The 17,842-nt window shown below is 42.8% G+C and overlaps 1 protein-coding gene across 8 annotated transcripts in view; it reads left to right on the top strand.

Moving 5' to 3' along the window:
* The window catches only part of PCGF3 (polycomb group ring finger 3), a gene marked incomplete at its 5' end in the record, with an annotated part of 56,007 nt that extends 45,502 nt beyond the window's left edge, over positions 1–10,505 (top strand). For 7 of the 8 annotated variants that reach the window (XM_083481983.1, XM_083481984.1, XM_083481986.1 and 4 more), the window contains 2 exons: positions 4,100–4,180; positions 4,408–10,505. In XM_083481983.1, the coding sequence (XP_083338109.1) occupies positions 4,100–4,180; positions 4,408–4,455 (129 nt within the window). In that variant the 3' untranslated portion in view covers positions 4,456–10,505. Of the gene's footprint in view, positions 1–2,454; positions 2,619–4,099; positions 4,181–4,407 lie in introns of all 8 variants that reach the window. The other variant, XM_083481979.1, reaches the window with a different exon arrangement.
* Positions 10,506–17,842: the final 7,337 nt, after the last annotated feature.

Here is a 17,842-nt window from a genome sequence, read left to right as displayed (position 1 = left end):
AGCTTTTTGGTATTAGTCATATTTCACTATTCTTCCTTCACCTGCTATTTCCATTTGAACCATTCTTTTTAGCATCTATAGGGAGACTTGGCTGTTAAGAGGTTTGGGGTAGAGGTTTGTACTAAGTGACATCCTGTCCTGACTGTTGAAGTCCTAGGCCTTCTCTACTTTTTCAAGTTTTTTTTAAGCAAAAACAGCTGAGATAACCTCAGGCTTTCAGTCATACTGTGCAGCTTAGAAATGTGCTTTAAAAACAAAAAAATCAGCTCCAGTAAGTCCCCTAAACTTGTGGAGCAGATTTTAGGGGCACACAGAGTGCTGTGGGGGGTGGGGAGAAGGGAAGTAATGTTTGCATGAGTGGAAGTCTGTTGTGCAAGCTGAATGCCACAATTTGATACCTCACCCTCTAGAATTTAGGTAGCTTCGTAGCTTGTTATAATTATTATTTATTAAATTTGTTTACCAACCTTCATCTGAAGTTCACGAGGTGGCTCGCAACATAAAAATACACGAAAAGACAAAATACGTAATAAAATAAGAACAAAAACAAACCAATAACCCTCCTCCCACAAACACATTTAAAAGGCCATGGAGCCTCTCTGGGGAAAACATTCCACAAACGGGGAGCCACCGCAGAAAAGGCCCAGTCTTGTGTTGCTGCCCTCCAGATCTCTTGTGGAGGGGAATTCAAAGAAGGCTCTCAAATGGTGATGGCAGGGTCTGAGTTGGTTCATATGGGGAGAGGTGTCCTTGAGATATTGTAGTCCTGAGCAGTTTAAGGCTTCATAGATTAAAAACCAACACTTTGCATTGGGGCTGGAAACTAATTGCCAACCAGTTCAGTCGGTGTAATATGCTCAAACCGTCTTGCTTCACTGAGCAGCCAGGCCACCAAATTCTGCACCAGCTGAAGTTTCTGAACTGTCTTCAGAGGCAGCCCTACTGTGTTGCACTAATCTAACCTAGATGTTACCAGAGCATAGACCACAGAAGTTAGACTACCCCTGCCCAGGTAGGGGAGCAGTTGGGTCACCAACTGAAGCTAATGGAAGGCACTCTGCACCACCGAGGCCACATGAGCCTCAAATGACAACTGCATACCTGTTCTTTCAGAGGGAGTGTAAGCCCATCAGGAGCAAGCCACCTCCCATCCATCTGGCCTAGGGAAACACCGCTAACAGTGTGTCAGTCTTATTTGGATTGAGCCTCGGTTTGTTGGCTCTCATCCAGTCCATTGCCAAGGCAAGACGAGGGTCCAGCACATTCACTGCTCCACCTGCAGATTCAAAGGAAGAACAGAGCCATGTGTCATCAGCATATTGTCGACAGTGGACTCTAAAACTCTGGATAGCCCCACTCTGCGGTTTCATGTTAAACAGCATAGGGCAGTGTTTTTCAACCTTTTTTGGGCAAAGGCACACTTGTTTCATGAAAAAAATCATGAGGCACACCAGCATTAGAAAATGTTAAAAAATTTAACTCTGTGCCTATATTGACTATATATAAAGTAATTCTCTTGAATAGGAATCAAATAAACACAAAGAAGCATGGTTTAACATTCAAGCATGGTTTAATATTTTTTTCTTTAATGGCAAACAAAAACGTTGCGGACCGTTCTCTGCTCAGCGGGGATCGATCTGCTGATCCCCGCTGAACCGGCGGATGACAGCTCCGTCTCCGCACTGTGTGTGGAGAGGGAGATGTCAGAGCCCCGCTGCTCTCTTGGGGAATTGGATGAGAGCGGACCGCTTGTCCGCTCTCATCTGATCCCATCCAATCTGATCCCCACACAGGATGGAGGGAAAATAGGGTGGACACAGTCTAGCGCCTGCCTAGTGGGCGAAAATTTGACTTTTTTTAATAAAAAAAAATCTTTCGAATTTTTCAATTTTTCCCAACATCTCCCACATTAGTGTGCCGCGGAACAGTGGTTGAAAAACACTGGCATAGGGGATAAAATTGAACTCTGATGAACCCCACATTGAAGGGTCTGCAGGGCCAAAGAGCACTCTCCAAGCATCCCCCTCTAGCAGTGACCAGAATAATAATAATAATAATATAATAATAATTTATTATTTATACCCTGCCCATCTGGCTGGGTTTCCCCAGCCACTCTGGGCGTCTTCCAACTGAATATTAAAAACAATACAGCACCAGACATTAAAAACTTCTCTAAACAGGGCCGCCTTCAGTTGTCTTTTAAAAGTAAAATAGTTTTTTATTGCCTTGACATCTGCTGGGAGGGCGTTCCACAGGGCAGATGCCACTACCGAGAAGGCCCTGTAACCTCACTTCTCGCAGCGAGGGAACCAGAACCACTGCAGAGCAGTGCCACCACCCATCACCAACTCGGACAGTCGCTCCAGAAGGATACCATGCTCGATGGTATCGAAAGCTGCTGAGAGGTTGGGGAGAATTAACAGGGACACATTTCCCCTGTCTCTCTCCTGACAGAAGTCATCATCCAGGGCGACCAAAGCAGTTTCTGTGACAAAATCGGGCCTAAACCCCAATTGAAATGGATCTAGAAAATCAGTTTCCTCCAAAAGTGCCTGGATCTGGTCTGCAACCACCCGCTCAAGAACCTTGCCCAGGAAGGGGAGATTGGCAACTAGCCGGTAATTGCATAGATTTTTGAATCCAGGGAGGGCTTCTTAAGGAGTCGTCTTACCACTGCCTCCTTCAAGCAGGCAGGGATCACCTTCTCTCATAAGGAGGCATTAATCACTTCCCTGGTCCAGCCAGCTTCCCCTTCTCTGCTAGTTTTAATCAGCCACAAGGGGCAAGGGTCCAGAGCGCAAGCGGTCACCCAGACCAGTCCAAGCATCTTGTCCACATCCTTGAGCCTTACCAACCAAAACTCATCCAACAGAACAGGACTAGGCAGTGCTCTGGACATCCCTTGAGATCCATCTCCTCTATGGGTGGAGTCAAGATCATGGTGGATGCGAGAGGTGCAGGTAACCTGACAAGGGGAAAGTGCATCGCTGAGCTTGTCCAATCAGCTCCTAGGATGTGGGAATGGATTTCCTGCTTCACGTTGGATAAACCTATTGAACAAGATTTTCCCCGTGGCTGGGTGGCTACTTCTGAGGTGGTCCCTATAGGAATTGTTTGTGTGCCCTGTGTGTCTGGTCTTGCAGGTCTAATAAAAGCCAGACAAAAGTGACAGACAGAAGGATAAAGTAGAAGGTATAACCAGACCTACGTTGAAACATCTTAAGCTGGATGTTTTGGGACCATATAATAGTTTACATCTTAATATTCATGATATGGATGTATGAGACGCTCTGATTCTGATGAAGGCAGCCAGACAATCAAAATTGGCCATCAAATATCTAACGAGGCACAATTTGCCAGTTTCCTCCCCCTCCCTTTTTTATTGCTGTTTCTTATCAACTGCTTCATACATAGGGTTAAATGCTTAGTAATGGTCTAGTTTGCCCCTGGACAATTGGGTATTTACTGGTGACTTCTGCAAACTTCTTTTTTGTTCCTAGTGAATCCTGTCTGGGAGCTAAAATGACACTCTTTTTATCTGCTTTTTCATTCAGACCTCCCTCATCCCTTCCTTTCACAGTTGCTTCAAGCAGGCACGCTCAGAACTTTGCACATGCTCATTTTGATAACTTCCACACACTCTGGCTTTAGTTTATTTTCCACAAGGGCAGAGCTTCTGGTCTGTTGTAGAGCACAACACAGATTGTGACCTATCCCTTTATTGTTCTGCACACCAGCAGAGACTATAGAATGCACTTTATGCCCTGAGTCATGCAACCCCAGTAGGTGCCCAAATATTATCCCTGTGTAGCCTGGCAAGCTCAGTGATAGAGACAGATAGAGACATATCCTTGTTATGTAATTTGTCCCGTGGCCTAGAGTTTGAGCTCTAAATGGGTTTACTGTATTGGAAAAGACTTCCAAATTGTCTTCTGAAGATCCTTATAGGGATTCTTTGAAGCAGCATCTATTTTGCCTGTAAAGGGATTACAGTTTACATTTAAACCGGCATTTTCTTTAATTTAACTGTTTAAAATTGTGTCAGGATTTGTGGCAATTTGTGTTTGATAAATAAATGATATACTTCTGTTTTTATTAGCTGGATATATTATGCAATGAAGAAATTCTGGGCAAGGACCACACTCTCAAATTTGTAGTTGTTACGAGATGGAGATTTAAGGTATGTTATATTTGTGGTTAACTTGATGCATTTAACTTTTGAGATTAAAGCCTCCAAACAAACTTACTGGGGAGGAAACCCTCCTCCCTACACACACATGCAAAAGAAGTTGGCCATGATTGGTTTAAATTAATTTCCATTTTGATACATAAATTGCTTACATTCTACACTAAACTTTGATTGCATTAGCTATTTACTAAAAGCAGGTGTATTATTTTATCTTTCAGAAAGCACCTCTACTGCTACATTACAGACCCAAAATGGACTTGCTGTAAGAACTATTTTGTCCTTCTGGACGGTTTTTTGCAGAGACTATCATCGGGCACCTTCTTAGTGCATCACGCAATTGACCCGTGACACAGACCAGCAGAATTCATTCCCGAGAACAGTCGTGCTCTCCTGTTCAACCACCCTGAATCATTCTCTGAGGGATGCATTAACCTGACTTTCTGGACAGAAAAATATTTATACTTTTTTCTACAAAAAAAAAAAAAAAAGGATATCGCAACTCGAGAGGACACTACCAGCACGAAGTTTACAGACATTGAAAACACTTCACAGTTCCCTGTGTGTAGCTCAGTTCTTGGTCATCATCTTGCAAAGACGCAAAATAGGTTTAAAGTGTTGTGAAGGAGATGAATTTTGAATTTGTTGCCCCTAAGCCACTTTTGTGTTGCTTCACAACGTAACTTAAATGTGGCACATTTTTTTGCAAGATTTTCTGTCTCTTTATACCTCACGACCATCTTGTCTGTTAGTAAGCCCTTCCTAGGTTATTTAACATTGACAAAGATCTAATGGCTGGCAGTGAATTTCCTACGTTTCACTGTTCTAGACTGTTCTCCTTGATTCCTTTGCTGATGCATTGGATGAGGTTATGGGAAGACTTTCAGTTGTTTCCATTCGTGGTTTTATCAGTCACATCAAAAGTGCTGAGCATTTAGAACATAGATCTTGCGGAGCTGGGGCTGATATTGGACTGAGGGATTTGCCTTTCAGTAAATGAAATAAGCCATTGGCAGCCTTAACTACTTGAACTCCAGTCTTGTTCCTTTTGAACAACACTCTAATACTAATGCTACAGCACACTTTGGCGACATGCGTTAGTACATTGACTTTCTTTCTGGTTTCTGGTTTCCCTAGTAAGTCAGTTCTGTCCACCTGACTCTCTGCTGAATTAACTTTATGGGGGTCAGATTTAGATGGCAATGTGGTACTTCCTGGCCTTAATTATAAATCTTTATTTATTTTTTAATCCAGCCCCCTAGGAATGCATTTGCCCCTCTAAACTATGTAAGTACTGTCTCTCTCAATAGAGGATTGAACAGCTTAAAAAAGGATAAATGCTGCTCCACTTTAAGCAACTTGAGATTTTTTATTTTTAAAGTTTGCGTTCGGATGTGACTTCTGCAAGTTTGCACCACGCACAAAGTGGGTGTGTGATAAACTGCATGCTAGCCTTCATTGGTCAAGGGCACGCGAGGCCCTTTCATCGGGGGCCATTGAAGTGGTCCAGTCTGGGCTGCACCCAGTAACATGTGTGCATACTCTCATTGTTGCACGTAACCCTACGTACTGGCATGTTTTCCCTCTCCCACATGCACATACATGCACAGAGGCATGTGTATTCTTTGCATGTACACAAACCTGCCTTTCCGCCATCAGGCACCAGCTTGGCTGGGACTTGTATTTGTTCCAGGGACTGGTAGGGAAGAGGGTACATCACTTTCCATGATGTTTTGCCGTTTTGCAGTACGCTGCCTTGAGTTAGGTTTCTCCTATCTCTGTTGCTTATAAACCCGCTGCTGGTGGGATTTGGGCTTGACGAGAAGCACAGAGCGGTCAAATGAATAAGTGTCATGTACTACAGGCGGTGAGTTTCAGAGAGACCGGCAAGAAGGTCGAGGGGGAGATGATGTTTCCCCAGACTTGGTAGAAGGCTTTCCCCCACTTAGGGAGACATGCTTGAGTAGCCAATATGCTTAGCCCATAGCAGTTTGACCATCTTTGCTACTTGTTTTTCTGAGCATTCTTGCTCTATATAACGGGTGCAGGTTAATGACTTTCCTTTGTGGAAGAAGCCCAGATAGGGTGCAACAAGGGGGTGGTGTATTATGACATGTGGACCATTTAACAAATCCTTACCAAACGGAAGTGCAAAGCAGGTAGTTGCTGGATAACATTGAGATCAAGTCTCTATGTTAACAGCATACAGTCAAGTTAAAATACTGTTCTCATTTTCTTGAATGGATGATTCTCGCAGCACTAGACCTCCCCCACCTCTTCAGTTAGGAATTGTCATTTCCTTCCTTAGTCCTGATTTTTCTATTGTCATCAACTAGAATTAAAGTTCATCACCCAGCCTCTTTCAGCCATTGTCCTCCTCTATGCCTTTGGCTCCTCCTGTCAGTGTGATAGGAGCCCATCTTTCTAAGGTGAGCAGTGTGGCCTTCGTTACCTCAGATTTTATCATGGCAAATCTGAATAGGTGGAAGTCAAGGGAGTCAATTAGAGGAACGAAGGGGAAATGGGAGCAAGTAGGAAATGTTGAGACGACTAGATGAGATTTGGCTTAGCAGTAGACGGCACTGGACACTCTTTCGCTGGAAAGTCTTCCAGGGCAAGCCCTGTTGAAATGAATGGGCACCACAAAGACTACACTAAACATGAAGGGCACTTATCCTGTTCGCAGGAGAATTTTCCACTGGATAATTTCCCTTAAATTTGTAGCTTCTACTTCTTAATAAGGCCATACTTCTGTGAAAAGCAATTTCCCATTTCATGTTAAGCTATTGCTTGCCATTGTTCAGAAAGTATCTTCCAATATTAAAAATGAAAGCACTGGTTAATGGAAGACTATGGATTTGTGGAGTGTGGAGGACTATATGGGACTGTGTGAGGCCCCTGGAAAAAGAAGAGTCTTAACTTTAAGGTTTTCCCCAATTTCACAGGCCATATGGTGCTATCTGAAAACATATTGGCTAACATTGCTTAGTGAGCCTTAAGCTTGGAGCCTTGTCCAATGCCCACTTGATTCAATTAATCTTTTAGAGGGTTAAATGACCATATACAACTATTCAGTCTACCTCAGACTAGATACACAGCTGAATTGTATGACCAATGCCATCTTAAAATACGGAATATAAATGTTATCCTGTGTAACTTAAAACTGAGGGATTAAATAGTATCAAGATGCAAACTACACCCCCACAACTCTTGACTGCAGCAGTCTACAGAATCTGTATTGCTAAGTTTCTAGCAAATTTTTGAATCACTTGAATTTGATACGGTGCTATATAAATATATTTAAATATATATCTAGGCAGGTGCATGGAACCAAACCCAGCAGTTGACACCTAAGCTGGTTTTGCTGCTCTTCAGCGAGTATTTATCTCTGCTTTTATAACAGCCTGATGAAAACAACCTTGGCAGAAAATATTTGGTTTTTTCTTTCTTTCTCAACAGCTTCTTAGAATACTTTTTTTTTTCTGTGGAAACTCAGTTCCTTGGGGTGTGTTTGTTCCAAAGACCTGGCTGACTTGTTTTATCAGGAAAAAAACACACAAAACACAACCACAGTGAATACCAACAGAGCAGATCCTTGTGATAGAAATTGTCTCTCTTCTGTGAAGTTTTTAAGGGGCAGGTTGCACAATGATTATGTTGGCAAAACATTCTGTTGATCTTCTGGCTTTAGGTCTTGGGATCATTTTCAGCTTGAGTGGCTCAGGCCACACAATTTGGTTGAATAAGTGATCTATAAAAGTTACTGTGAAGTTGGTTTTCGAGGTTTTTTTTGTTTTGTTTTTTCAAACGACTGCTTACCGCTGGTAAATAAATGCAGTGAAATTATCTTGTTGCATTATCCTCAGCAACAAAAGAGACGAGCATAACGCAGGTTCATGTTCTCACTTGGTATAATTTTCTTTTAAAATAGAGAAATCAGAATATATAATATTGAATTTTAAATAAGATTGGGGCAGGGGGGGGTTAAAAGTTAACTTTATAAAATTATTTATTCTATTTTAAGCATTCTATCTTACTTTTTACCATCTAAGTATTTTTTTGGTTTTGATGGTCCAGCTTTATTTATGGGCATATAAAATGAAATTGTGAGATGTTTTTTACAAGCTTCTTCCTTCTTTTTGTGAGGGCCAGACTGGATGATGTGCTGAATGGGTGGCTGCAACCAAAAATGGTAGCCGCGTGTCAAGTCTTCTCCCCACCTCCGTAATGTTTATGATTACTTATTTGTGCTCTCCTGCCATTTCACATCTCTTTGCACCCTTCCGGAGGCAGACAATGATATGAGAAATGGTGAACGCTCTTACATGAGGCACAGGTAAGTTGTACTAGATATTACGGAGCAGTAAAGAGGGAGGATACAGCTGTGATCACGTATGACAGCAGCTACATATTTAGTTTGGCCCCTTCTTTGATTTTTTTTTTAGTATGTTTTTGTTTTGTATGGATAAAGAGCATTACTTTATGCTTTTTGTGCAATAGGTTTGAAACATGCTTCTGTTAGGCATACCTTTAAGATTTTAAATGTAGCATCTACTAACCACAGATCTGAAAAGGAATGTAGGTGGGTTTAAGTGTACATTCAAATGGGCTCTTCTGTTTTTTGTTTTCCCTTCCTTCCTGGGATTTTTAAGAGTGACATTTGGGAGTTGTGTCTGTGTGAAAGAACTACCTGTCAGCAATATTTTTTAACAAAAAGATTTGGCAAAAAAACTCTTAAATGTAAAATGTGGAAGAAATCGGCAAGACTTGCAACCTATCCGAATCTTTTTTTGTGTGCCATTAATATGTCTGGTATTTCTCTCTTATTTGTATACCATTTAACCTGGAAATATTTATTTCTCAGTGGTTGTGCAATGCTCCAGATGCAAACTGTAACCTTGGAGGGGAAATGCAATCATTTTAAAATATCAGACTTCAAAATATGATGGTGCTATTTTTCCCCCCTCAGTAGGATTTGAGCCTTTTGAAAGCTTATCTGGCTCTTATTGTTTTCATAACAATCTAATTAGTCTTGGGAGATTCACTGTCCTGTTTCTTTTCCAGTGGATGACAACTCTATTAGCATAGCCTATTTGCAATGATTTGAAACTGAGCTGTAAATTTAAATGCAACAGGAGAAAGCCAACCAGTTTGTACATCTACACAATAACTTTGATAACTTTATATTTTAACCAGTACATAAGAAATGCATTTACTGCAGACGGTTAAAACTGTATTTTACAGAAAAAAATCTGTTTCTGTATTTCCTCAGGTAATTGCTCCAGTTTTAAACACTTCACGTGATACCTTAACTTAACATATATACACGTGCCCTCCAATTTCAAATGTAAAAAGATGAGGTGCGCAGGCAGACCCCATTGCATGCCAGAATTGCAAGTGGACGTATTCACCTTATAGTCAAAATGTGCACAGGAAATGCAACGTTTTTAGCAAGATGCATACTGTTGGCTTAGAAACGCAGTTTCTGCTTTAAGTGGAAGTGGTGGCTGAATGCACATTCACCAGGAATTGGTTTCTAACCCTAAAAACTGGCTGCTGCCGTTTGAATTCCTCCCCTCTTCGTTGAGCACAAATTGTGCCCTGGAGGTGACTCACAAAGGCCAGGGTTACCAGGTCCTTGCTATCCAGGGCTTCTGCTGAGCAGCTGCAAATTGGCAGAGAAGATGGAGATCTGCAGCAGAGGAAGCAGGGTGTTGGTGTGTGTTGCTTAACCATCTCCCCTACTGACCACTTGCCTCCACAATCCTACAAACATGCTTCTGGAGCCCTGGCTGGAGGGTCAAGTGGAGGTTGCAGGAGGGAAAAGGTGCAGGAAATGTTAAGCACTTTCTCCCACCCTACTCCTCTGCTGCAATTGGTTCCCTTAACCCTACTGTTTTGCAGCTCTGTGGCAGATCTCGGTTCCAGGCCTTGTTCTGTTGCTGAATGTGTTGTTCTGACCACTGCACCTATCTGGAGTTCTACGAATGCCCATGAGCATTGAACCTGTCAAAGCTACAAGTGGGTCCTCCTCCTCCTAATGTTTTGTGTGAATGGGCACATTTACTTGGGTGAGGAAAGTTACCTAAGGTGCACTGTGCATACCCGCTGGGCTTTGGGTATTGCAAAATGCCCTATTTAAAAAGGCAGCGATAACAGCCAAGTGACAGGGCAAGTGTCAAGAATACCATTTGCTTGCAACGAGATAAATTTAGGGTTATGGGACAATAAGCCAGTGCAACCGTTTAAGCCTTTATCCTCACTTTGTGGCATAATTAAGTTACTGAAAATTCTTGCCGTATTAAAAACAAATAAATCATATTTTTTGGCTTGGTTTCATTTGAAAGTTTACAATTTTTTTTACGCTTTGTGTTGCTGTGTAACTTTTGTACTATTGGTGGCTAGTTTTTGTCTGGATAAGCCTTTTGGGGGATTATTGCTTAATGTTTTGATTTTATGATAGTGAAGCTTGTATTCAGTGTTCTGCCAATTAATATTATATGCTTGTAATAAAAGCAAAAAAAAAAAGAGGCTTTTTTTTGGCCTGTTTTTCAAGAACGTGAATGTTTAGCTCGCAGAAGGATAAATCCACACCCCTGAGAATGACAGCAAGCTTGGTTTGTGTGACTATTGCCAGTTTTGTGTTCAGTAAGCTCCGATAATGTCCCTTGCCTGTCAGGCTGGAGGACAGAGGTGAATGTATGTAGAAACTAGACCAGAAACTCAATAGCCGACAGCTATTTCGAAAACCGAAAACTCAATAGTCGACAGCTGGGATTCAGGTTGTTGCACTCAGTGGAAGCTGCGTGGCATGTTCAACTTCCGAGGCATGTTCGAAAACCGAAGCATTTACTTCCAGGTTTACAGCGTTCGAAAACCAAAATGTTCAGGAACGGAGACATTCGAAAACCGAGGTATATTGCCTCTGGTCCCAACATCACTGCATGTGTCCAGTTCTCAGCACCATAGTTTAATAAGGATATTGACAAGCTAGAATGCTTGCAGAGGAGAGCAACCAAGATGATCAAGGAAGGGTCTGGAAACCAAGAGGAATGGTTCAGGCAGTTGGGTATGTTGTTTTTTCCTGTTCCGGAGGGTAAGACTCAAACCAATTGATTCAAGTTACAAGAAAGGAGCTTTCGACTAAACATCAAAAAGAACTTTCCGATAGTAAGAGCTGTTCAACAGTGGAATGGACTCCTTTGGGACTCTCCTTCCTTGGAGGTTTTCAAGCAGAGGTTGGATGGTCACCTGTCATGGATGCTTTAGTTGAGATTCCTGCATTGCCGGGGGTTGGACTAGATGACCCTCAGGGTCCCTTCGAATTCTTCTATTCTATGAGTCTATGAGCATAGCTACCAAGCTGAATGCAGGACACTAGCAATGGGTGGAGGCCCATCAGAAACTTGCTGTTCTACCTAATTTTGCTTCTTTCCTAGAACACAAGAAATGAGATTTGTGTAGAGGGGTCCCCATTCTGCATTGATCTCCTCTCTCTGCTATAGCAGATGAATAACAACAAATTCCTGAATGAGAGGGGAGGGCAGGTGCTGGGAACCTGTGGTTCTCCAGATGATGTTGGACTACAACTCTCATCATCCTTGGCCATTGGCCATGGTGACCAGAGCTGATGGGAGTTGGGAGGATGGCATCTGGAGGATTCTAGGTTACCTATCCTGGGGGAATTGCCAAGGGCTTGTGCGGCCGCCATCCACGACTGATGAACCATGTTTGGCCTGGTGTGTTGCAAGTTGTACAGCCTTACTGAGTAGTTCATCTCCTAATAGAACAGATTTTTGCTGACCTCTATTTATCTTCTATGGCAAACACTCATTTTTTGAGGGATCTGATTGCCTTACATCAGTGCATAGATGTAGCACAAAATATCTTATCCTGGAGCAAAGAATGTTCTTGACTTTGCTTGGTTTTTCTCTCTGCCTGCTGCTCTTCAGACTCCTTTCATCTTTTCACAATCAAAGCTGGAAAAGTGTGTTATTGTCAGCAGCACAGTCCACAAATAAACCTATCAACACCATTAGCAATATTACATCTTTTAGATTTTAGGAGAAATATCTGGTGAGACAAGATTTTCTGAGTGGCCATACAGACCTTCAACACCAGAGATTGCCAAACTGTGGACCAGGGAAGGTTGAAGGTCTCCCAGGGTCCAGAGAGTAGTTAATGCTTCATTGGAGGAAGGGGAGTTACCATTCGCTGTGAAAGAGCTGGTGGTGCCTTCCCCTCTAGAGGACCCCCCCTAGACTCTGAAATGTTAAGCAATTGTTGCGTTTGAACGAGCACAGTTCAAAGTGTTGGTGCTGATCTTTAAAGCCTTAAATGGCCTCAGCCCAGGATACCTGAAGGAGCGTCTCCACCCCCATTGTTTGGCCCGGACACTGAGGTCCAGCGCCGAGGGCCTTCTGGCGGTTCCCTCCCTGCCAGAAGTGAGGTTACAGGAAACTAGGCAGAGGGCCTTCTCAGCGGTGGCACCCGCCCTGTGGAAAGCCCTCCCGTCAGATGTCAAGGGAATAAACAACTATCTGACTTTTAGAAAACATCTGAAGGCAGCCCAGTTTAGCGAAGTTTTTAATGTTTGATGTTTTATCGTTTTTTTTAATACTATGTTGGGAGCCACCCAGAATGGCTGGGGAAACCCAGCCAGATGATGGGGTATAAATAACATCATCATCGTCATCATCATCATCGTTGTTGCCCAGTGGCTGTGCTTGAGAGAGTACTGGCAGTTGACTTTGAGGCATTCTTGGGAGGATAATATCTAGATCCATTTCACTCTGGCGTCAGACCCTGTCATGGTACTAAAACCACCTTGGTCATCCTGGCTGAAGACATCTGTCAAGAGAGAGATGGGGAGATCGCAGAGAGTGTGATCCACCTCTGGGTGAATTTCAATATACAGTGGTACCTCGGGTTACATACACTTCAGGTTACATACGCTTCAGGTTACAGACTCCGCTAACCTAGAAATAGTACCTCAGGTTAAGAACTTTGCTTCAGGATAAGAACAGAAATCGTGCTCTGGTGGCGCGGTAGCAGCGGGAGGCCCCATTAGCTAAAGTGGTGCTTCAGGTTGAGAACAGTTTCAGGTTAAGAACGGACCTCCAGAACGAATCAAGTACTTAACCTGAGGTACCACTGTAATTGACTATGGTATTCTCATAGAGCAGCTCAGGGAGAGAGAGGCTGGGGGCACCAAACTTCATTGGTTCCATTTCTACCCCCAGGACTGTTTCCAGAAAGTAGTTACAGTGGTATCTTGGTTTACGAACTTAACCTGTTACGGAAGTCCGTTCTTAAACCAAAGCGTTCTTAAACCAAGGCATGCTTTCCTTTAGCGGCGAGGGACTCAATTTTCAAATGGAACACACTCAACAGAAAGTGAAACATGTTCTGCTTCCAAAGCAAAGTTCACAAACCAAAACACCTACTTCCAGCTTTGCAGCGTTCTTAATCCAAGTTGTTCATAAACTAAGCTGTTCTTAAACCAAGGTACCACTGTCTGGAGGAGGCTCCTGTTCAGCACCATGGATACTGTCCTGAAGTGTCCACAGGGTTCCACCTCGTCCCCCGTGCTATTCAACATCTACCTGAAGCTGCTGGGAAGGGACCTCAGGAGATTTGGAGTGAGGTGTCACCAGAATGCAGGAGACACTGTGCTCAAACTTTCTGTTTCATCTGAATCAGGAGAGGTTGAGGTGCTGGACCGGAGGCAGGGATGGGCTGGATGTGAGCCAATAAAATGAGAGATGTTATGGATGAAGTGGCACTTCTCTAGAAGGAGCAGGTCCTAGCTTGGGGGCTCCTCCTGCATTCAATGTTGTCCCTGGAGGCTCAGATGGTCTCAGTGGCCGCTGGGACCACATAACACTGGTTCTGAGAGATCTGCATTGGCTCCCAGTACGTTTCCGAGCACAATTCAAAGTGTTGGTGCTGACCTTTAAAGCCCTAAACGGCTTCGGTCCTGTATACCTGAAGGAGCGTCTCCACCCCCATCCTTCAGCCCGGACACTGAGGTCCAGTGCCGAGGGCCTTCTGGCGGTTCTCTTATTGCGAGAAGTGAGGTTACAGGGAACCAGACAGAGGGCCTTCTCGGTAGTGGCACCCACCCTGTGGAACACCCTTCAGATGTGAAGGAAATAAGCAGCTATCCTATCTTTAAAAGACATCTGAAGGCAGCCCTGTTCAGGGAAGATTTTAATATTTAACGCTGTACTTTTTTAAACACTTGATTGGGAGCCGCCCAGAGTGGCTGGGGAAACTCAGCCAGATGGGTGGGGTATACATAATACATTATTATTATTATTATTATTATTATTATTATTATTATTATTATTATCATCGGTGGACAGAAGGGGCTATTTTCATCCCTGACTGGTTCACCAGCTTTGAGCACCTTTAAGACAAGAGACAACTTGGCCGCAGTACTCCATGTGCTAGTAACTTTCAGACTGGATTACTGCAGTGCACTCTATGTGAAGGTGACTTGGAAACTTTTAAGTGGTCCAGAATGCAGTGAGTGGATTTCCTGAGGTTTCCTTTTGATCTTGTATAACTCCGTTTTAAAACAGTTGCATTAGTTGCCAGCTCATTTGTGTACCCAATTCAAGATGCTGACCTTGATGTTTAAAGCCCTTAAAGATGTAGGCACCAAAAATCTGAAAGGCGGCTTTTGCCCTTCATTATATAGTTTATGTTGTACACCAGGATGCGCCCCTCTTTACCCTGGTCTTTGTTGCTGGAGATATATATTCTTAGGGCTCACCCTATTCTTACGACTGTAATTTGTTTTACGCTGTTTAATATTGTATTTTTAAGTTGCTGCAACTAATGCTGGAGGGCAGGTAATAAATCAAACATCTCTTTACTATCTGAGGGTGGCAAGGGGGTCCCTAATTCTATGAAAACTAAAAATTATGCAGATGAAGACCTCAGCTTCTCTGGTTGCACATTCATGTGCCTGGCATGTGTTTTTGGGAATCTCTGCATTTATGTAGCAATATTTGGTGATATTTGATTTTCCCAAATGGTGGCGCTAGTGGGCTACCAGTAATGCTCACTTTCCTGGGATTATAGTGCATGATTGTCCTTCTGCGGCAACTTTCTAATATGGATATGCAAAATTCGATGTCTTACATCCGTAAATGCAGGTGTGTAATCCGGTCCACTTCAAACATGTTTCCGTTTGCCTCATTCCATAATTAGTCTTTAGAATTGCACAGGAGACCTGGATTTATAATTTATTTATTTATCTTGCATGTCACTCTCCTTTGTTATAGATTATTTGTCGTGTACATTCACCCACAAATCAAGCTATTTTAGTCCAACTGAATCACACCCAATTAAATTACTTGAACAATGCAGGGTATAATTTATATTTTATGACATTTTAATGCTGCTTCAGCCTGAATAAATCTCCTGTATATTTTCTAAGTAGTCTGCAAGATGGCAATTGACAAAAACAATTTCTGTAGCCTATTATAGAGGGTGTAATGAAGTTGGTACTTACAAAGTATTTCAAATTAAGAGGAGGGGCAGGTAAGCATTAGTTTGGAAAGACTGGTATGCCAAAGCAATTGTTTGATAGGCAAAGAGGGCTCAAATAAGCTCACTGGTTAATTTTGGTAGTGGTGTACACTTTAATAAATGTAGAAGTAACATTAATACATTAGGTTTTTTTGAGAGCACTCAGAACTTCATTGCCCAATAGTACTCCTGCTATGAATGGATTGTGGAAGGTTCAGAAGCATCAGGGTGAGGCCATTGCTCAGTAGCAGAGGGCATGAATTGCATACCAAAGATCCCAGTTCCAGTTGTTAGTATCGCCAGTTAAAGGATTCCAGATTCCATACCTGAGAAAGACCCTCTGTCCGAGAGCTTGGCACATTGCTGTCACTCGGTGTTGGAGGAACTTGTTCCACCATTTTGAGATTTGTTCTTTGTTGAAGAATGGCTGCTTTTGGTTGAGAAGAAGAGTTTGGATTTGATATCCCGCTTTATCACTACCCTAAGGAGTCTCAAAGCGGCTAACAATCTCCTTTCCCTTCCTCCCCCACAACAAACACTCTGTGAGGTGAGTGAGGCTGAGAGACTTCAGAGAATTGTGACTGGCCCAAGGTTGCCCAGCAGCTGCATGTGGAGGAGCGGGGATGCGAACCCGGTTCACCAGATTACGAGACTACCGCTCTTAACCACTACACCACACTGGCTCTCAGAGCATGGGAGGCTGCCTTGCACAGGAAAGTCAAAAGTTCGGCCTACGATGTTTGCAGGGCCCTTTAAAGGGTTGATTGCAGGAGTCACCGGACCTGGGTGGTGGCGTTAGGTCAAACTCCCTACGTCTGGTGAAGTGGAGGGCACGCTGTGTAAATTTCGTTTTGCACTCCCCTTCACAACACCTGTCTGCCCTATGCATCCTCAGACCCAACAATGCCTAGGCCAAGGTTTTAGACATCTGAAATCAATAAAGTTGTGGCCTATTTTTATCCCATACATCATTGTCATGTCTTCTGATTTACGGGCTGGCTGCCGGGGGACTTAGTGTTGGAATCTCAGCTCGGCCAAGCTGATAAGGCTCATCTTCGGAATCGCCTCCCGACGTGTTTAATGACCTCGAGCCTTTGATGAGGCTCCAAGGCACGTCCTCCCAGCAGAGTTCCCAGCACAGGGAAGGATGAGACAGTATGAGCTACATTGCTATGCTTTATTTTCTAGCTACACAGAGAGCAAAGAAATATACACCCTCTCTTTCTGAGAGCAGAGAGCAACTGAACAAAGGAACAAAGGAAACAGGAAACCACTAACATCGCATCCCGTCTCCTTTCCCGTGAAACTCCAATAGTATGGAATCCCAGGAATGTAAACAGAGTTCTGTGACTCCACGCAGCTGCTCAGTGGCAAAAAAGAAACTAACAGCGCATGGGCTCGCAAACAGTGTAGCTGGACATGTTTTCTTAGGCTATTTTCATTTGCTCTTATGGTTAATTGTTCAAACTGTTTTAACCCCCCCTTTAATATCTTTATAATAAATGTATAAATGACTGCCTTACAAAAAAAAAACACCTTTAGGAAAAGCAAAATTGGTTGTTGGTTTAAATTTGCCTGCGGGCATGTTATTCACACCACACTTATTGTCCAGTACAGAGAATTGGTTGGGCCTGTAGGCATGTCTCAGAAGTTACTTTAAAACATTATTTAAAAACGAACTTTCTCACATGGTACCCAGGTGAAACGGTTGTAATGCAATAACATATAAAAGACATTAATCTTCGGCTAAATATGTATGGTTAACATACTTTAAAACTATAGTAATAAATTGAATAAATATAGTAAATAGCCAGCAAATACATTAAAGCAGCAACCGTCCCCTGGAGAACTTAAACATTATAGCAAAACGGCACTGCTGATTTCAGCAACCCAATTAAATTCGTTACCAAAAAACAAAAACAAAAAACAGCTACAGCTTAAAGGCTGTAAGAGACAGAGATGGGAATTGAGGATAGAAGAAAGATGGCAATTGTGGAGCGGGGTAGATATTATAGAGATTAATAAAATACTGAATAGTATGGAGAGAGGAGGGGAGAAGGTTTTTTTTTAAAAAAATAAAATAAAAACCATTATAATAGAGATCATCCAACGAAT

The sequence above is a fragment of the Podarcis liolepis genome, assembly GCF_965112155.1.
Source record: "Podarcis liolepis genome assembly, chromosome: 17".
In the NCBI taxonomy this organism is placed as follows: Eukaryota; Metazoa; Chordata; class Lepidosauria; order Squamata; family Lacertidae; genus Podarcis; species Podarcis liolepis.
Note: the sequence above shows the minus strand (reverse complement) of the source record. Positions and strands in the feature narration are given on the sequence as shown.